Below are 22405 nucleotides of genomic sequence, written 5' to 3' on the forward strand. Positions count from 1 at the left end.
TACTTAATCCCAGTTTTGGAATGGAATGCAAGCTTTCCCCCTGCCCTGCAACACATGTACTACAGCAGCCAGTTACTTTACCCTGAAACATCTAAATGCCTACAACAGCAGCAAAAATAACTGACAACACGAGGTTAATTTCCTATCCACAATAGATTGTAAACATAAGTACCAGACGCTTTGTGAATAAGCTTCTAAGAAATCCAGTTGAGTCTTTGCGCATGATACTCCAGCAGAAAGAGGTAGCTTCTCTTTTGCTATACTCAATCCAATTTCCCAGTAATGTTTGATGGGCCACAAAGCATACATGCATTAAATTAGCAGCAAGTGTTTAGATCCTGACATTCCTGGAAAATGATTCAGACTTTTGAATAAAAGCGCTTAGGAAAAAAAAAAAAAGGAAGAAAGAAAAAAAAAGCATAGAACAGCTTTGAATTCATTTTCTTAAAAAAAAAAAAAAAAAAAGTCTTACTAGTATTCGTAGGGCTTTGCTGAGAGAAAGTCTTAGCAGCGTTATAATCTTGTAACCAACAGAGGCTATTCAAAATGGGCAACACAGCTTAGAAAAGAAGTGAAAGAGACTTTTTATAAAGCCACGAAAGTTACAGCAGTGGAGACACATGGCACTCTTAATGAGCTTTTCAATACTCTTGCTGGTTATAAAACATAAAGAAAACTGCAGCCATTTTCTCAGCAGAGAAAAATGCACTGCTTTTATTTAAGCTATATAAACAACTTCTCTTTAGAAACCAAATTGGCATGTTGGTTTTATAGAGATTTTGATAGGAAGGCTTAACATTAAAAATATCATACGCCATGATTTGATTGCTCCCCACTTCCTCATTAATATCACAAATACCATACAAAAGATGAGAAAAACAAAGCATTCCCATTTCCACCCTCCACTCTCTGTTCCCAAAGCCCCCTTCCTACAGTGAAAAGAAGAAAAAGTATTCATATATGCATATACACACACACTCTCAATAAAATGTGCACTAAAATTCTTTGCTGCAATTTTCAAAGGTACCATAAAACATCAGTTTCTATTACACTCAATAAATGCCCACCTCCGAAAAAAAATAAAATCTGTCCAACCACTCTCAAATTCCTCTTATGGAGTCAGTAGCTCAAAACAATGGAAAAACAAAAGACATGAAACATTCCCATCTGGTCCATTTCTGGAATACAGGGTATTCCTTGGATTTTGACAGACTCTCCCCATGTTTTCTCCAAGTCCTTGATCACACCTTAGTATCCTTCATGGCACTACTGGAACAATTTCAGAATGACCAGGTATGTTTTCACTGAATTTCACTGAATTTTTAGAGTTGGAAGGGACCATAGAGATCATTTAGTCCAACTCCCTGCTGAAGCATTAGAAGATGGTGAATAATTTTTAAGTTTTGTTTTCTGAGCAAAAAAGCTATTACACTTTTTTTTTTTCTCTTTAAGAAAGATACCCTCACCTGTTCAAAGTATTGATAGACAGAAGAGCTGCCAGAGCTTCCTTTTTCCATTTTTCACCACTTAATAAAGAAACCAACTGCTCTACTCTTCACAAATGACAGAAGCCTCAGAAGTATAACAAAACAATGTAACTAAATTTTCCCTTTTCATTTTCTATGGATTCCAAAGGATTCAAATATGGGGCTAATACGTGGGAAGCACAAAGCAAGAGGCTTCTCTTCCACAGGTTCTGGTTGCTTTTTCTCCTCAGTCCCCTACAGGTTAATTCTGTCGCTACCACTCGAAGACCCTTGATCATAACGCACTAATAAGAGAAAAAAGTAATATTCTCCCATGCTGGGATAAGCAAGAAAAGCTCACCACATTTTCCACACAGGCCATTTTCCCTGGACAAAGTGAGGGCTAGGACAGATGGAAGCAGTAATGTTAAGGTCCAGCTGCAGCTCTTTAATCCTGCATGTTCTATTGGAGTGTCATATCAGGCTATGAAATACTGAACTGCCTCCCCAGGATGTAATCTATAAACTATAGCATAAGCTTTCTACAAAGCTGTAAAAACTTGTATTGCAAAGTCTGATCTTATTCATGTTTTTTTTTAAAAAAACCATTTTTCTCTTTTGTAAGAGAATAATGCAACATCATCCAGTATTTATTTTATTTAATCCTTCTCCTATTTCCCCACAAGAACTGCATAATCTTACAATTAAAACATAAAGATTTACCAGTTCTTACATAGAGCTTTCATATGTTCCTGGAACTCTTTTACATTTCAGAAATACTTTTTAGCTTCCTGTTCTAAAGTTTACATTCACATGATGGACATCTTATAAAGTTTTAAATGTAACTTTAAAAAAAATAATTAAAAAATATACTGAAATATCATGTACATTTATGTAACAGTGTTGTTAATTTAATCTCCTCTTTGGTATACTGTCTTAACTGCATTACCTGTATGAAATAATTCAAACAGCAAATATTTAATAGATGTGATTTTAAGATCTTACTTTTGCTTATTTACAAAAAAGGATTATTTTTTCTAAAAAATAATACACTGATACACAGAGATCAGTAATGTACTTGTGAATTTCTAGGGAAAAACTGCCGCCACTAGAAAACCCAGCAGCCTTTAGATTTGTATTTTCACATTAAAAAACAATCAATTGAAATTAAAGATGTGATAAGGAAGCACATTTAGGCATTGTAACACTAACTTGGGGAGCTGGAGTAAACTAAGCTACAAAACCTCAATGCGAAAGCAGTACTGAGTTAGTTCTTTGGTTTATTGCATTTTATATTTCCTATTTTCTATATATAAAGCTCTGGGGAAAAAAGTTTATCATAAGGAAGAAACTAGTAATCCTAACAGAGAAGCACTGGGTTTCACTGCTGGTTTACTGCCCCTCTTTTCCTCTCTTAAAAATGGCTTTTCAATGCAATATTCAGTTAGCTAAAGCAGAAAATTTGTGAAATATTATACGCATAACCATGTCTCTGAAGCAGCTTGTGTGATATTTGATTTCTAAACAAAATCTTAGCTGTCTTAGGAGTCCAAGTGCTTACTATAATAGAATTAATTAAAATCATTATAACCATTTCTCTAAATCACTATGCATGAGAAAAAAGAATATTTAATTCCTCTTAAAATCAAATGTTTAATTTTATGTTTATTCTTAACTGCGTGATCTTTACTTCTCATGTAAAGATATCAAATCAACAGTTTAACTATAAGCAGGAAAAAAAAGAAAATCAAATGTATCTAATTTCAGCTATTGATTAACATTTTAAAAGTTGAAATATTATGCTGATGATAGGTGAACAGATTTGACGAGTACACCTCAAACACAGAAATTCAAGTTAGTGTACCAAGAAGAGCTACCCCTGCCAATGAGATTACATACACAACTCCAAAGGATTTGATACACCCCCACATCTTGCTTAAAAAACTAGCAGTACTAAAAGTAATTCTTAGTTACAAAAGTTAGTGCCTTTAGGACAATGGCAACAATTCCCAAGCGACTTCAGTAAATCAAAAGCAGCAATTCTTTTGTATTTGACTGCAGTCACCAAGCAGTGACTAATACTATTTAGTACTGTTATTTTTAGGACTGTAAGCTGCATTGTTTAATATGCATCTAACTATGTTAAAGATCTAGCGATTTTCAACTTCTACAGGGAGTTCAGAATGCCTGTTTGCCAAACTACGCCTAGTATGAGGCAGGACCACGTTATCTATGTGAGTTCAGTTTGATCATCCTTCCCCTCTCGTACTACCTGGACCTTGATTTTCTCTGCTTAAGAGAAATTGCGGGTCACAGGCATTTGTTTTGCAATATCTCAAGGGAAAGGGTCTCTTGACGACTCACTGACCTATTGAAGCTGCTTTACAATTTCTCAAGTTTCCTAAGATATTTTGAAATGCCCTCCTTTCTTCAGGAAACAAATTTCAGCAGATAGCAGATGAATGCATGACAACCATCTAACCAGCCTGCAGATTTAGGAATCCACATGTAGGCTGAGAAGATGCCTGCTCACACACACACACACACACAGAGCAGTTTAAATGATGCTAAAGAAAATACTAGAGCGGCATTGGTACAGCGCTCCTTTGCCTGTTTCACTAGGTAGTACCAAAGCTTGGTAAATACCTTAAATACCAGTGAAAACATCTGCAGTGCTGCTTATTCACTCAGCTGGCAGACCCCCTAAGAACCAAAGGCTGTGGTAGTGTTCACACAGAACATCCCTACTGCCAGGGAGCACAGCGATGGATTCGATGGCCTCCGTGACTCAGAGGTGAGAGGCAGAAGAGCTCAGAGATTTTATCATGAAATTCTGCAGTGACTATCCACAATTTTATGCTCAGGTGCAAACTCCACAAAAGATGCCTATATTGAAAAGAAATCACATAACCTAATATCTGATTCCTGTTTTCAATTTCCAGGAAAGATTTGGGATGGTAACGCTACAATTCATACTTGTTCTTGTTTGTATCTTGGGAGCACAGGTCAAGAGAAAGAAGAAAATAATGGTAAGAATTAATCATGTCCCAGCATGATCAACTTGTAAACATTATGCATAAGTTTAAAAGAATACTATTCTGATAATGAAATGTATTTCCCCTAATTTTTAGGCTACCATCTATTTCTTTAATCACTACTGGCCACTGAATTCCACGCTATCAGAGATCTACATTCCTGCTCATTTATCCCTATAAACCCTTCCTTTTTTGCTACTCAGAGCACAAAATGATAAGGAAGGCTCCACATTTTTCAGCTGAGTTTCTCTGGAGATCTATCCTGATAGTGGCTGCTGATCTTACAAGGGTGAACCAGCTCTAGCTGAATTACAGGCTGAATTAAATAAATAAATAATGAACAAACAAATAAATAAATGAATGAAAACAATCTCCTCACAGTCACTGCAATAAATATTTAAGGAGCAAGTCCATCAGCTCTCCTTTGATTTTCGAGGAATCAGCCACTAGATGGCAGAAAAACGTAGCTTAATTTTCTCATCATTATGAAGAATTCACCCAACAGATCCCTTGTATCTCAGGCAACAGATAATATGATCTCTCAAGCAACATCAGACAAAAGTTAACAGTAAAGCTGAAATTTTTTCTTGCGTAGTATATGTGCTACCTTGACTTTCTCTCCTTTGCTATAAAACCTGGAGTGTTTAAATGTTTGAAAATTCAAGTGTTAAAACAAGTAGACCCCACTCCTAATTTCATTATTCTGGAAAATACACAATTACAGGAGCAGGGCCAATCTTGTTAAAGATTTTCTGTTATCACAATATCACTCCATTTAATATTCAAAGGATAGAATATGTGGAGAAGTTATTTCAAAATTCAGGTATACAACATCTGCTTTTCCACCCAAGAACTATGCAAACAATAGTGGGTAGTGGGAAGACTGAAGCAGGCAGTACACAAAAAACATCCAGGGAGTTTGACAGGAAAAAAATATGAGAAGTGAAATTCTGAGTTTTCACAGAAAACCCTCAATTTAAGATATATTTTTTAACAACAAAAATGGCAGGGTTTGTTTTAATGAAATCATACGCATGTCTTGAAATTTCATACATTTGCATTAACATTATTTCTGCATAAAAATTATACTGTATAGTTTCACCATTTTTTTAAAAAGTTTGCAGTACTCAGTTCATCATTTTTTTTCATTCCTATGGCCTTTTCTACATGTTCATTTCCTTTCTTTGTCATATTCATTCTTTCTGTCAGGTTTTTTCTCTCCTTTAATGATCATCATTCTTTAATATCCTTATTAAATTACTAAAATATGAAGCGAGAGCGGACAGTATCATTTTCTCTACGTTTACATTTTTTCTTATTCTCTATTCCCACCTTAAAAAAATCCAAACCAATAAAACTGCAGTTCAAATCAGAATATTTCAGAAACCATGAATATGAGAAAGCACTACAATCAATGTTGCAACAAACAGAAAACTACATAAACTAAACTGTTTTACAGTGATTCACTCAGCTCCCTCAGGCATATCTTACATGTACTGTATTAGCATTGGGACCTAAACAAACACTACTTTAAACCCAGCCTATTTTGCATTTATTTATCTAATAAAAAGACTAGGATTTTCTTTTTTACAGATTGAACTTCCTTTCATCATCACAAAAAATCCTGAACAAGTATTACCTGTACCTTAGAGTACTGTCCACAGTACTTGCACATAACTACAAGTGTCTGTGGTAAAATTCTAGCTCAACTGAAATCAAAGGGATTTTTGCTGAGATCCTATCTGCAAACTTGGAACAAGAATTTACTTTTTCAGATGGCTACGGCTATGGCTAGAGAGTCTCAAACTAGAAGGCCTGGTAGGAGAGCAAGCCCTCTTTATTGCACCAAAGCTGAAGGCTAACATCATGGAACGTAAGCAGAAATGGCAACGTAATCACTGGCCTTTCTTCCTCTTTCCCCCACCCCACGCTATATAGCCTAATGTTGAAAAAGACACCAAATCAGAAAAGATTGAAGAAGAAAGCAAATCGTATTATGTCTTAATAAAACAAACAAACAGGCAAATATTTAAAAAATACTGAGTTAGAATTTTCACGGCTTCTTTGGAAGTTATAGAATTGTTCTGCAGCAAACAAGCCACTGAACCAGGAAGAAACATATCTAAGCAGAACAGTTGATACATAGGCTGAATAAATCTGACAGAATAAGCCTGAAAATCCTTTTGAACTCCATTTAAACAATATTCAAAGAAGAACGCTTTCAACACTGGTACCATAGGAAGAGTTTGCTGTAAAAATGCATAGTTTACTATTACATTATAATCACCATAGTTCATAAAAGCTAAAACAAATAAAAATGTTTTGCACATGTTTTCAGGGGAAATTAAAATTTGAGATGTCAAGTTTATCCTGCATGAGGATGGCTCAAACCTGGGTTGAACTTCAGCATCACTTTAACTTCTTGAAAGAAGAAAAAGTTAATAAAATAAGTACTATAACAGATTTGGTTTACAAACAGTTTCACGATTACTATGATTGACAGGTTACTGCTTGGTATTTAACTTAAATATTAAGTATTTACTAAGAAGTCCAGCTAAGTTACTTACTGAAGTAAAAGCCAGAAGTTCCTCTTCAGTTAATTTGTGTATTGGATTGTTCTTTTGGAAGTCTATACTGCAAAGTAAAAAAAAAGAAAAAAACCCAATGCTGATTTAATCTTTAGAAAACCACTATGCAGAACACGTTTTTCAAACTTACAGACATCCTGGAAAACTGCTACAGTGACAAATGAGAGTATGGCATGTGCAGAAGGCTAGACCTAGGAGCAGTCACAGAAAAAAGAAGAACCATTCAGGGGACCAAGATATTTTAGCATTGCCCTTCCAAGCCCATTTTAAATTGAAACACCTTGCTCAGCTTAAGCTTATGGGAACAATAATTTTACAAATCCCAAACAGTTTTTAAATCCATTCCCTGTTTTATAGAGGTCTGTTTTCAGTTAAAATTCTATAACTAATTGAACACAGATTCTGCAAAGCAAAAAAACCACAAACGCTCAAGAAGTGCTGAAGGGTAATCTCAAACACATACCCTCTTTCTAGTTGCTCAAGGAACATGACCACAGGGGTCCACCTCTCACTAACCAGCATTATCACCAGCTTGTGGTACACAAAGGGGGAAAAACAGAAGGATACACAGAGATAAGAATTAAAATTACTTAATTCATGATTGGACATGTTTACAGAGATGATAAATTTGGCTTACAACTCTACATGAGTGGATGGGTGTATGTTCTCCTTAGACAACAGCCCATGAACATGTACCAGTATACTACAAGAGATACCTACAAGTGGCACAAAGAGCAATAAGGTTACAAGTCAAGCTCCCAGTGAAAACAAAAGATATCTAATGAAAATCTATCCTAAATAATACTACAGAGTAGGAATCATCACTAAACCTATATAATGGCTATATACACAAGCTTAAATTCATCACACCATTTGTTAAACTTTGTGGCAGGCTTCATGCTACAGGTTGGGGGCAGACCATCTGGTAACAAGCTTAGCAGAAAAGCTTTCATGGTGAAAAGCAAGCCGGACATGAGCCAGCAATGTGCCCTTGTGGCAAAGTCAAGATCTGGGCCACATTAAGAAGAGTGCTGCCAGCAAGTCGAGGGAGGTGATTTTTCCCCTCTACTCAACACTGGTGAGACCACACCTGGAGTGCAGTCACCAGCTCTGTGCTCCTCAGTTCAAGAGAGATGTGGACATACTGGAGGAAGCCCAGCAAAGGGCCACAAAAATGGAGAAGAGAAGGCTTAGAGGGATCTTATCAATGTGTATAAATACCTGATGGCAAGGAGTAAACAAGACAGAACAAGACTCCTCAGTGATGCCCAATGAAAGGACAAGAAACAATGGGCAAAAACTGAAATCCAGAAAATTACATTAAGAAATAGTAAGCAAAATCTTCATTAATGTGAGGGAAGTAAAGCACAGGAAAGGGTTATCCAGTGAGGTTCTGGTATCTCCATCCTCAGAGATATTCAAGGCCCAATTGGACATGGCCTGCTCTAGTTGACTGTTTCCAGCAGAGAAGTTTGACTAGATGGTATCTAGAGGTCCACTTCCAACCTCAACAATTTCATTAAGTGTTCATTTAATGATACTTACCGTTTATATTTTTCAGCCTTATGTTTTGTTAACAAAAGGAAGAACGGAGTATATTTCTTACTGAAAGCTAAAAATAAGCTTTTTTTTTTTTTTTTTTTACACTGTACTTAAAAATTTCTTCCTATGTTGTACATGTTACCAGGTATCACAGCACTGATCTCTCTTGCCATCCTTTTCCAACTACCTCATGTAGAATACGGAAAGACTCGTTTTACCTTTTTTTGGTAAGGTTTTTTCCCCCTTAATTTTAGTAGAAAAAAAATTAATCTAGTTTCATTTTTCTTCCTGAAGAATAACCAATGTAATATTTATGCTCTGCCCAGGACATACTGTAGGCTCAGAGGAACAAAGGAACTGTCTAATAAGTTTACACTGTCTTTGTACCCAAGTATACTTAACGAGACTATACATAAGCTCTGAGAGTTGAGAGGAGACTGCATAATGAAAACAGTTTGAGAAATGCAGTCAATTGCCATTTATTTATAGAGTGACTGAATATCCCAAATGAAGTATGAATCTGCTTTTCAGTAGAGAACATTCCTCTGCCTTCTAGTGCTTCTAGTCTAACATGGTCAATATAGAAAAGGTAAAACACATTTTTTTTCTTTCGGTAAATTCTACCAAGGTGTATGAAAAACTCATTTTGAAACTTTTTTTATTATATTGCTTTTTACTTTTAAGTTATCTCCCCCACCACTTGCTTATCTGTCAGCCATGAAAGAAAGGCGAGAGTGCCTGATGTGTTTTTTTTTCCTTTAAAGAAAAGACACAATAAAGCATTAAGATATAACAGAAGAATTCTAAGAGTAAGCAGCAAAGCACTCAAGATAGGAAATAGAAAAATCAATACCATTAAAGCACTCCTATCCCTTTGTTTTTGCATACCCACGAAAAGATATAGATATGTGCAGCAGAATGACAAGCCTCCTTCCGGATGGCATAAGTCTCTCCCATGTTCCACCTCCACTCCATGGAGGAACAGGGCTGGGAGTAGGGGGAGGTGGAACCAACAACCCACAGGAAGGGAAAGTTCTTTCTGGAGAGCACTGCTTCAGCATTTCTAAAATGGCTATTCTTTAGGAACCACCAATATTCATCAAACTCGAGCAGCCTAGGAATGAATACAGATGAAGCACTCAGGAAATTAAAGGATGAGTTTAAAACAAATTCTGCCAATGCAAACGGCATTTATTTAGAGAACTGCAGCCAAATACAGGTAGGCTGAGAGACAAAGCAAAAGGATAATTACACCCCCTTCTGAGATTCAATTTCCTACTTCTATTAGGAAGTAGGATTCCTTTCCCCCTCTTCATTTGTAACTTCGGAGATCTAGTCTTAAATAATGCTTTCTTGATGCTTTCTTATCAAACTTTCCCCAAATTTCTGGCAATGATGACGATGACATACAACTACAAAACCCCAAAGCAACCAAAATTGTCAGTGTGCAAAGTGAATTTTTTTAAGTGTATTTAAAAAAAAAAAAAAGAAAAAAGAAAAGAGTTATCACAGAAAGTAAGTGGCATACAGGAGCTGCTCTCTCAATTTATGAAAGTGGTGGTGTGGGGCTGACCCTGTCTGGATGCCAGGCACCCACCAAAGCTGCTCTATCACTGCCCTCCTCAGCTGGACAGGGGAGAGAATATAGAATAAAAGGCTCATGAGTCAAGAACCGGGAGATCACTTACCCATTACTGTCATGGGCAAAACAGGCTCAACTTGGGGAAAATTAATTTATTACCAATCAAATCAGAGTAGGATGATAAGAAAATAAAAACTAATCTCAAAATGCCTTCTCTCCACCCCTCCCTTCTTCCCGGACTTAACTTTACTCCCAGTTTTCTCTACCTCCTTCTCCCCAGCAGTGCAGGAGGGATGGGGAACGGGGGCTGTTGTCAGTTCATCACATATTGTGTCTGTCACTCCTTCCTCCTCAGAGGAAGGACACCTCACACTTTTCTTGTGCTCCAGCTGGGGTCATGTCTATGGGAGACAGTTCTCCGTGAACTTCTGCAACATTAGTCCTTCCCACGGGCTACAGTTCTTTGTGAACTACTCCAGTGTGGGTCCGTTCCACAGGGTGCAGTTCTTCAGGAGCAGACTGCTCCACCTTGGGTCCCCCACAGGTCACAAGTCCTGCCAGCAAACCTGCTCCAACATGGACTGCCCTCTCCACGAGTCCACAGGTCCTGACAGGAGCTTGCTCCAGCACAGGTCCCCATGGGGTCACGGACTCTTTCAGATGCACCCATGTACTCTGGCATGGGGTCCTCCAGGTGGCTATATCTGCTCTACTGTAAATGTCCATAGACTGCAGGGGCACAGCCTGCCTCACGATGGTCTTCACCACAGGCTGCAGGGGAATCTGCTCTGGTGCCTGGAGCACCTCCACCCCCTCCTTCACTAACCTTGGTGTCTACAGAATTCTCTCATATATTCTCATTCCTCTCTCTGGCTGAAATTGCTGTTGCACAGCAACTTTCCCCCCTTCCTAAATATGCTATCCTTGAGGCACTACCACTGTCGCTCATGGGCTCGGACTTGGCCAGTGGGAGGTATGTCTTGGAGATTGGCATTAGCTCTACTGGACACAGGGGAAGCTTCTAGTAGCTCCTCACAGAAGCCACCCCTGTAGGCCCCCCGCTACCAAAACCCTGCCTTGCAAACACAATACAAATGGTAACATCTAAAGTTGTTATAAGTTATATAATAAAGAATCTAAAAGCATACCAGGTTTAGAGTTGATGATTATTCACAGCAACAACAAGTCAAGAGAATAAAATGTACCTATTTTTTAAAACTACTGAGAGATTTATGTGCAAGTGCAAACATCTGTCTAAGCTGACATAAAATAAGTAGGTTGCTCAACCCTGAACCGAAATTATATAACTGCAGTTCTTGAAGGTTTGGGATTTCACGAAAAGGGTTTTTTCCCTTGTTTGATAATAATAATCCTCTGATTAATCAACCAATTAGTTTTCATCCTGTAACAATAAAGGTACAATACAACAAATTGGGTGGGTGGGTGAGAGGAAGAACATTACTGACCAGAATTTTTTTTTAGAAAAAGATTTGCACATTATTGTAGGGAGAAGACCTAAAAGACAACAATTTCTACAGAGGAAAGCTTGAGAGATATTCTAAATCTTCTTCCTTCTCTACAAACCTCTAACTTCAGACAACAATTTATCCAGTCTATTCCTAAAGAATTCCCATGATGGAGGTTCCACACATGCTTCATACCATTTATGCTGATGTTTCATAGTATCATCATTTTGAGCAAGCTGTATGAGCATGGCCACAACAAATAACAATGATGCTTTTGATTGAGTACTGATGAGAAAGGGCTTCTTCCCACAGAAAAGACACAATGTTATTGGTGGGCTTTTTTGAAAGTTTTAGACAACACTGCTAGGAAACAATTCTGTCATATGTGTCACTGTCTTTTTCCTTCCTTGAGATATTTTTTCATGAAAATCAGAAAGTAATAAAGAATTTATCTGCTTCAGTTACTTCTTTCCTTGTCCAATGTCAGCTGCTAGCAGAAATACTTAAGAGTCAGGTTGAGGTAGTCAACAGAAGTCACTTAACACCAGTCACTAATACAAACGTGACTTCAGGTGAAAAGTAACACATTTCTCTATCCATGAGGGAAGAAGAGGGAAATAAAAAAGGTGACAAGAAAACTTCAAATATTACAAGGCCACCACCAGAATAAAAGGCTCATGAGTCAAGAACCGGGAGATCACTTACCCATTACTGTCATGGGCAAAACAGGCTCAACTTGGGGAAAATTAATTTATTACCAATCAAATCAGAGTAGGATGATAAGAAAATAAAAACTAATCTCAAAATGCCTTCTCTCCACCCCTCCCTTCTTCCCGGACTTAACTTTACTCCCAGTTTTCTCTACCTCCTTCTCCCCAGCAGTGCAGGAGGGATGGGGAACGGGGGCTGTTGTCAGTTCATCACATATTGTGTCTGTCACTCCTTCCTCCTCAGAGGAAGGACACCTCACACTTTTCTTGTGCTCCAGCTGGGGTCATGTCTATGGGAGACAGTTCTCCGTGAACTTCTGCAACATTAGTCCTTCCCACGGGCTACAGTTCTTTGTGAACTACTCCAGTGTGGGTCCGTTCCACAGGGTGCAGTTCTTCAGGAGCAGACTGCTCCACCTTGGGTCCCCCACAGGTCACAAGTCCTGCCAGCAAACCTGCTCCAACATGGACTGCCCTCTCCACGAGTCCACAGGTCCTGACAGGAGCTTGCTCCAGCACAGGTCCCCATGGGGTCACGGACTCTTTCAGATGCACCCATGTACTCTGGCATGGGGTCCTCCAGGTGGCTATATCTGCTCTACTGTAAATGTCCATAGACTGCAGGGGCACAGCCTGCCTCACGATGGTCTTCACCACAGGCTGCAGGGGAATCTACTGCCCTCTCCACGAGTCCACAGGTCCTGACAGGAGCTTGCTCCAGCACAGGTCCCCATGGGGTCACGGACTCTTTCAGATGCACCCATGTACTCTGGCATGGGGTCCTCCAGGTGGCTATATCTGCTCTACTGTAAATGTCCATAGACTGCAGGGGCACAGCCTGCCTCACGATGGTCTTCACCACAGGCTGCAGGGGAATCTGCTCTGGTGCCTGGAGCACCTCCACCCCCTCCTTCACTAACCTTGGTGTCTACAGAATTCTCTCATATATTCTCATTCCTCTCTCTGGCTGAAATTGCTGTTGCACAGCAACTTTCCCCCCTTCCTAAATATGCTATCCTTGAGGCACTACCACTGTCGCTCATGGGCTCGGACTTGGCCAGTGGGAGGTATGTCTTGGAGATTGGCATTAGCTCTACTGGACACAGGGGAAGCTTCTAGTAGCTCCTCACAGAAGCCACCCCTGTAGGCCCCCCGCTACCAAAACCCTGCCTTGCAAACACAATACAAATGGTAACATCTAAAGTTGTTATAAGTTATATAATAAAGAATCTAAAAGCATACCAGGTTTAGAGTTGATGATTATTCACAGCAACAACAAGTCAAGAGAATAAAATGTACCTATTTTTTAAAACTACTGAGAGATTTATGTGCAAGTGCAAACATCTGTCTAAGCTGACATAAAATAAGTAGGTTGCTCAACCCTGAACCGAAATTATATAACTGCAGTTCTTGAAGGTTTGGGATTTCACGAAAAGGGTTTTTTCCCTTGTTTGATAATAATAATCCTCTGATTAATCAACCAATTAGTTTTCATCCTGTAACAATAAAGGTACAATACAACAAATTGGGTGGGTGGGTGAGAGGAAGAACATTACTGACCAGAATTTTTTTTTAGAAAAAGATTTGCACATTATTGTAGGGAGAAGACCTAAAAGACAACAATTTCTACAGAGGAAAGCTTGAGAGATATTCTAAATCTTCTTCCTTCTCTACAAACCTCTAACTTCAGACAACAATTTATCCAGTCTATTCCTAAAGAATTCCCATGATGGAGGTTCCACACATGCTTCATACCATTTATGCTGATGTTTCATAGTATCATCATTTTGAGCAAGCTGTATGAGCATGGCCACAACAAATAACAATGATGCTTTTGATTGAGTACTGATGAGAAAGGGCTTCTTCCCACAGAAAAGACACAATGTTATTGGTGGGCTTTTTTGAAAGTTTTAGACAACACTGCTAGGAAACAATTCTGTCATATGTGTCACTGTCTTTTTCCTTCCTTGAGATATTTTTTCATGAAAATCAGAAAGTAATAAAGAATTTATCTGCTTCAGTTACTTCTTTCCTTGTCCAATGTCAGCTGCTAGCAGAAATACTTAAGAGTCAGGTTGAGGTAGTCAACAGAAGTCACTTAACACCAGTCACTAATACAAACGTGACTTCAGGTGAAAAGTAACACATTTCTCTATCCATGAGGGAAGAAGAGGGAAATAAAAAAGGTGACAAGAAAACTTCAAATATTACAAGGCCACCACCACAGCAGCTAGGCAACCAGAATGTTAAGTGACATGACCGTAGCTTTTGAAAAGCATGGATAAACCAAGCAAAAGTTAAATTTTGACAAAATTAGGACTTATTTTTCAGCATCCTGAAGACATTTTGATCCAAGCAGAAAGGATTAATCCTCTCCTTATTCTAGACAGATTTTTGTCACAGCATTTTGAAGCATATAGATGCCATTCTTTCAGGTCAAAGCAGTGATAAAATAGGTTTAATAGTGATAAAATCTACTTTACATTTCTGCCAGATCCATGTACAATGCTTTAAGATATGCAAGTACAAGTAATGCAAACGTTGAAAGATAAGAGAAAAATGAAATTGTTTTAATTATTTTCCATACAGAATCAAATCAAACTGAAAGCTATATTTTAAATCTGCATCTGAACCTAGAGTTCAATTGTAGCTTGGTTTTAAGTATTTTCAATGACTGTGTTAACTTTTGTCAGAGTACTTTATGAACATTTCATTTCTATGCCATGTGTTAGTTCTGATTTCAAGGACAGATTAAGCAGTTCACCCCAGAGAATTCCAGGAGTGGAATTTAGGATCTGCTGCTATAGGATCTATTATCAGGCATCTTTTCATAACAACATGAGGACAAGTCACTAATCACCACATCATTCAGCTTTGCAAGGTCCACTCTTGAATCCTGTCTTAAGGAGTTGAATGGAATAGAAGAGGGGAAGAAAACAAAAAGAAATAGACATTCTTTAGACAGATAAAACAGAACCTTAGAGTAAGATGTACTCTGCAGCAGAAGAAAGTATTTTCTAGTAAATCAGTAAAAGCTAATTGCCAATAGTTTACAATTTACAACCAGATTACAACCAATTACAACAGAACTTCATTGGCAGCCTAATGGGTAAAGTATGCAGTTTAACTAACTAGTTATATAGTTTGGGATTTAATTAGCTATAATCTTTGTAACAGTGGAATTAATAGCAACCATTCCAAAGTATCTCTTTTTGGATTATTACTGAATATTTCTGTTCCAAGAACTGTTTTAGAAAGTTGACAAACATTAAAGAACATGGTTAAAAGCTATTAAAAATAAAAGTGTTCTTCAGATAGCTGAAGTTGTATTAAAATGCAGACTAATGAAATATCTCTAAAAATATAATTACAGAGTCCAAAAGGTGTTTAAGGAGCAAATAACTAAAGAGTCAAAATGAATGCTAAATCCTGCTTCCAATACAGCAGGAATGAAGAACTGTGAGAGTCCATAGGACCAAAGTGACAGCCCTGGTATAAAAGCCATTGCAGAGAAATGATACGAATTCACTGCATTAGCATTTACTGTAGAAGAACATAGTAAAATTCCCACCAGAGAGCCTTTTTGGATAAGGGAGAGAATTACATGAGAGAAGAATCTTTCTCAAATTAAAAAGCTGCAAAAGAGGTTACATGCTAAGAGCTGGCTGCTAAGAAGTTAACAGGACCAAACAATTTTCAGAAAAAAAAAAAAGTTTAAAATTAGTTTTGGGATGAAATAGCTGAGACGCTAAAAGCTGTGTCTAAGTCCTCATTTAAAACTACCTCAGAGCCTGAATACAAGACCAACAAAAATGATGCCAGCCTTCAAAACTGGTGTCAGGGGATCAGTGTAACTACTGGCTTGTAAACATATAATCCGTTGCAGGTTACTAAGGAGAGACTATATAATGAACAGAAGGACTAGAGGTACCTGAACAAATACAGTCAGCCAGGCTTTTTAAAAAACACAACAAAACTCCTGCATTACAAAGCTGTCGGGGGCTTTTAGAAGGTTTAACCACTGTGAGAATATACATAAATTGGTTGATGAAATCAACTTGGATCTCTGTAAGGTTTTTTGAGAAGTCCCTCACCAAGAAGAGCTTTCAAAGAAACTGAGCAATCACATGCTATAATCAGAGATTTGGGCTGTGATCTGTGTGCTATAATATTAATAAATAAACTGGAACAGGAGAGGAAGGTGAGAAAACTTGCAAATGATATGACACTCCAATTTGAAGTAAGGATGTGAATAGACAATAAGGAGTTGCAAAAGACCTTACAGGATAGAGCAAAAGGGTAATAAAATAAAAATGCCAAGTAATGAACAACAGAAAATAGTCCTAGCTTCACAATAAATGATGGGCTCTGATGCGACCATTTCTATTCACGAGCAACTCTCGCACTGCAGCTGCATGAAAATATTAACTCAGTACTAGGCAGCTGTTAAGAAGGCAAATCAAAAAGTGAGTAATTAATTAGGAAAGTAATAGAGAATAATGTACTAGGACATACGACATGAAGTATACAAATCAATAACATAAAGCCTACATAAAATATGACACAAAGCCCTTCTTTGTGCACCCACGTTCTGTTCCAAACCTTTCATTTCAAAAGCAGTAATTCAGTATTGGAAAAATTTCAGAAACAGACAGCTAAATTGTTGTTTTATGATGTTTTATGCCTTATAAACATGTAACAACTTCTACAAAAGGAATGTCTGATTAGGCTAGAACTAACCAAAGAAGGACATCGAAGAAGTTTTCAAAACGGTTATGAAATAAGAGAGTTAAGTCAGTAAAGGAAGCTACAGGCAACCAGAACTACCTGGAGGAGGTCTTTTTGAACAGCAGACACAAAATATACAGACAGATACTTTTGCCAAAGGATACCACCAATGCAAGAAATTTACATGAGCTCAATGGAAGACAAATATTTGAGAGATCCATTGAGGGCTGCCATGCAAACGGGCCAGATTAGACTCAGGAAATCACCATTGAGAGGCTGGGATTGGGGGCAACACATGTTTACTTTTATTATTCACCCTTACGTAGCTTCTCACACTTGAGTCACTCCTGAAGACAGAGTATAAAGTTAGATGGATGAAGCAAACTGCTGAGTTTTCCTTTGCTTATGTTTCCTGGCATGTTAGCTCTCTCCAAGTGCAGACATTCCAAATTCAAGTTCCTCAGGTAACTGCTTAAAACTACAGTTAATACAGCATGAGACAGACAATGAAGAATAGATAGGTCAGACTTTCCAAATATCTATGAGTACTTGCACTTTTACCAGCTGTGTTAATTTTGTGAATGAAAAAGAGCCAAACCCAACAAATTGATCACTTTACAAGCGCTTTCAAAGTTTCACAAAGGTTTTTCGAGTGACTAATGTTTTTTATGTGAGTATTCTGAATAGCAAGACAGGAAGCTCATCTCCCCAGTGGAATCTCTTCACACAGCCATATGTACTGGTGCACAGAAATACATTTTGTAGCAATGGTTTTAAATAGCCATAAATGGACCATGGTGAGATCACTATACTGTCTGGCACCTGTAATTGGTTTGTTTTTTTAAAAAAAAAAGATTACATTTACATGATATGTTTGTAAAGATGCGTCAGAGTGCCAAAAAATATTTAACAGAAAAACCTTTATCGCCTTTAATGCTGTCCAAGATTTTGTGTCCAAGCTTTCACAAAATCACAGAATGATTCAGGGTTGGAAGGGACCTCTGGAGACCATCTAGTCCAACCCCTCTGCCAAAGCAGGTCCACCTAGAGAGGTTGCACAAGACCACATCCAGGCGGATTCTGAATGTCTTCAGAGATGGAAACTCTACCACCTCTCTGGGCAGCCTGTTCCAGTGCTCTGCCACCCTCAAAGTACAGAAGTTCCTCCTCATGTTTAGCTGGAACTTCTTATGTTCAAGCTTGTGCCCCTTTCCTCTTGTCACTGGGCACTACCTGAAAAAGACTGGCCCCTTCCTCTTGACACTCACCCTTTAAGTATTTAAAGGCATTGATCAGATCCCCCCTCAGTCTTCTCCAGACTTAAAAGGCCCAAGTCCCACAGCCTTTCCTCTCATAAGAGAGATGTTCCTGTCCCCCAATCATCTTTGTAGCCCTATGCTTTCATCGGACAACATGTCTAAGATCTGACTTTCCATAGTCAGTTTAACATCACCTTTTCCATCTCAAGCTTGGAAGAGAGAATGCTCTCTCTCATTAAAACAGATGAAAACAGTTGTTTACCTGCCATTGCCTTGTACCTCTGATACAAGCTATATAGTACTACCTTGCCATAAAGCGCAAAGGCACCTGCAATCATGTATTTATATTAAAAAATCTTAATAAGAACACAATCCATCTTGCTTAGCTTTAACCATATAAAATTTAGGCCTTTAATCTAGCTAACTGCCTATTCTTCCTTTTGAGTCCATGCAAAAACACAGATAAATGTAGGGAGTGATTCTAATCCATTTAAAATAAGTGCCTGAAATGAAATGAATCACAATCTGCAGGTGCTGATTTCTCCATTGACTAGACAACAAACAGCCAGATTCCTAAATTTCACATAGCTAAATGTTTTCCTGTTTCACCTACCCAAGCTTCCCGTTATGTTTCCACTGCCAACACATATATCAGGATATTTTTTTTCCTAATTATTCAATTGATTCAAAAGCTCAGATTTGGTAATTTTTTTAAAAAATCCTTTAGTCCTAATGCTGTTTAGTGTTTTTGCAGCTGTATCAAATATGCTTCTACAGCTCATTGTAGAAATCATATAATGTATCATTATGCAATGTGTTACTGTATAATAAATGTTAGGTTTCCTGACACCTTCCTTACCTGCTGAAGACTGGTCTATCTTTGACTGAGCTGAGGTACCTCCAGTATAGGTCACTATTTTGACCTGATTTGATCTTTGAGAGACAGTAAAGGTTAAAAAATAACCAGTCACTGGACATTTCTCTTTGCTTTCTTATAATTTTCTACAGCCATATCTAAGTTAAAAAATGGTGAATCAAGTGATGAGAAGGGATTTTCTTCCCAAGCTACTGACACACAGCTGGTGTTGTCTATTCTAACAGTGATCTAATTTGGGCTATTTCCAAGTGACAAGGGAAATATATTCCCCTCTCAGTTTCTCAGCATTTTGGCATCTATACTACATTAACACATTATTTAAATCATACATTGGCCCGTTCTTGGGTTTGTTTGGTTTTTTATATATTTTTATTTTATTTTTAAATTGAAACTTTAATATCTTTTTCCAACAGAATCTGAAAGTTTGGACTGAATCTCTATACAAAGTTTTGGCCACAGTCTTAAGGCTTAAGTATAAAATAGGTTTTTTTACCATCATGACTGGTTATTTTCATGTAAAATATCAAAAAATGTCCTAGCCAAGTGATGCTTCTGCATTCCTAGGAGTTTCTTACAATATTTACTTTAGGTTGCATTATTTCTGCAGTGAGATGATCTGGAAACACCTCTAGACACTTTCTTCCTACATAGATACTACAAAATCTGGATACAATGGAACAGGAGTGTAAGCAAGGCAGGCTGAGGTGATTTTTCCCCTCTTCTACAGTTTGTTTTAGCTACAGTTTCATTAGAGGCAAATGTCTTCTTCTAGACTCAGTTCCACAGATTGTTCAGTATTTGGGAGAAAAGGAATTTGCAGAGAAGACATAGCCAAACACTTTAAAGTAACCTGCCTCAAATTACCGATGTCAGAGAGAATTGGCTGAGTACAGCTTACATTGCTATTTTCTTATATAAATGGTTTACTGATAAACAAGTTGTTCTTTCCTTACATTAGTGAACAGGTTTAAAATAAATATCTAATTGATTCAGGCTCATGCATGTTATTTACAAGCTGGCTTAAGCACGCTGCATGAGATGTTGCTTGGATTTTTGTAAAGACTGTAAAGAAATGTTTCAACACTTCAAAAAAGATTTTATATCCTTTTAAAATGTTTTTGTGGAGGAGGAGACGAAAACGTTTGTATTGATACTGTAATTGCACTTTGTTTGGCCAGTTATTCATTGTAACCTTCTTAAAATGAAATTTACTTCACAGCAGGAAACGTTAAGTGTATTCAGGTAATTCTATAGGATCCCACGTAATTGTCATGACGTATTTTCTGAAAGCTGTAACAATTTTCAGTTCATTCTCCCATCCACAAACATTTCTGCCTCCTGCCGATTTTGAATTAACATAATTTAGCTACAAAAAACTCAGCTGAATTAAGGGGCATTTCTGTGACATTTGCTGTAAATACTAGCAAGCACAGTGAAATGTATAGGAAACAATCTGCTCAGTTTCATTCATTTTCTTTACCTGCAGGCTGCTTTTCTTCAAGAAATCAGGTCAGTCTCTAAAACTTTATTTGCATTAGAAAAAACTTCCACTGCTGACAATGCCAGTCAACAACAGATACCTCCAGGGTTAGGGTGGTTCTACCCATAAAAAAAGGTCTAGTTAGAACTCCTTTGGAAACTTAAAGGAATTCTAAAGGCAGGCATTTACCCTACAGAACTGCATCCTCAAGCATGAAAGAAAAGCAAGAAATTTGCTATAGCTAAGGTTTGAGAAGTATGTTTTGCTTCAAAGCCAACACTAAATAATCTATCTATGCTTCCTTGCAAATTGATGCGCCAATAGCTAGTATAGATACCACGGGCAGAGCCAGCAATCCAAGCCTTAACTTAGTCACAAGGGTTGTCTCCCGTATCCCCACAGAAGAACAGCTCTCAAAGCTGGCATTCTACTAACATTTCTGCAATACGACTGGATATAAACTCTTGTCTCCATCTATGACTGAAACAGTTGCAGTCACTTAACATTATCCCACCCACGGAATGGAATTTACCATTCCTATGGTGAAGCAACACTGAATCTATACCTATTTTGTTGGTTGCTTTTTGTTTCCTAAACGAGCTTCTTGCAGAGCCAGCTTCCTGTTCCGTGAGCGGCTCCTGCCGGTACTTGTTGCCGTGGCAACGAGGGTCAGCTGACACGGGGCCTACCCTGTGGGGAGGCGTGGATAGGTCAGGTGACCCAAACTGCCCAATGGGATGGCACACCCTGTGCCACGCTGGGTACAAAAGCTGAGGGATGGAAGGGGTCAGATTGGCTCCTCTTCAAGGGCTCCTCCTCAAGGAGGACCCTGTCAGCTTGTCTGCTCTCGATCCCCATCAACGTGTTCTAGAATCTAGTTCCCACCACTGACTCCAGTCTGGAAGTTTCCCAGTGCCTGCCAGCAACATCTCCCTGGGGGCTTGATAGGGTTTTGTATACATTTATAGATATTGTCTCTATTTAATTATTTTCTTTTTTGTTTTATTATTAATATTTCATTAAGGTAGTTTAGTTTTTTCCTGAACTCATAAATCTCTTTATCTCTCTTCTTCCTCTCCCTGGAGTGAGAGGTGAAGGAGAGCATCTGTTGCCGTGTCATTGGCCAGCCCAGCCCAAACCACCACACAAACTCACCTAACACTTGGATTCTGACACACACACACAGCTGGCAGTCAAGATGGTGTCTAGTCCCCACTCAGAGCATTGACAGTGGCGGTTTCCAAGTGACATGCTGCGGTCAAGAAACTACTGTGCAGTCAGCCAATGTAAAATTCAAATTCTACAGGTTTTTTTTAAAAACAAACAAGAGAAACAAGAGAAAGACCAATAGGCAAATTATAATTTCTTTCAGAAGGGTGGAGGCGGGAGGGATGAAATAATCTGAGTGTACACAATATTGTGTTAAAAAATGAAGTGCACTTTGAAAATGCTTGTCAGGAAGGGGAAGGCTTTGCCTTGCTTTGATTCAGTATGAAAGGCTAAAAGTGACTGGGTCAAGAATATATGTCAACCCACTGATCACTCCATTCCTTTGTCCTCAAACCGGATCTAGATGTGGCCTTGAAAAGAAAAGTTTAAGACTAGGGGAATAAAGAACATATGAAGCCACAGTACATATTCCACTCATTCATTCCCAATTACAGCAAATGGG

The 22405-nt window shown here is 38.2% G+C and overlaps 1 protein-coding gene across 1 annotated transcript in view; it reads right to left on the reverse strand.

Annotated features, from left to right (window-relative positions):
* The window catches only part of TTC27 (tetratricopeptide repeat domain 27), a 136507-nt gene that overhangs the window by 74411 nt on the left and 39691 nt on the right, over positions 1–22405 (reverse strand). The window contains exon 9 of the mRNA XM_014950399.1: positions 7069–7135. Within this exon, the coding sequence (XP_014805885.1) occupies positions 7069–7135 (67 nt within the window). The remainder of the gene's footprint in view (positions 1–7068; positions 7136–22405) is intronic.

This window comes from Calidris pugnax, unplaced genomic scaffold (genome assembly GCF_001431845.1).
Source record: "Calidris pugnax isolate Ruff unplaced genomic scaffold, ASM143184v1 scaffold24, whole genome shotgun sequence".
NCBI classification, from domain to species: Eukaryota; Metazoa; Chordata; class Aves; order Charadriiformes; family Scolopacidae; genus Calidris; species Calidris pugnax.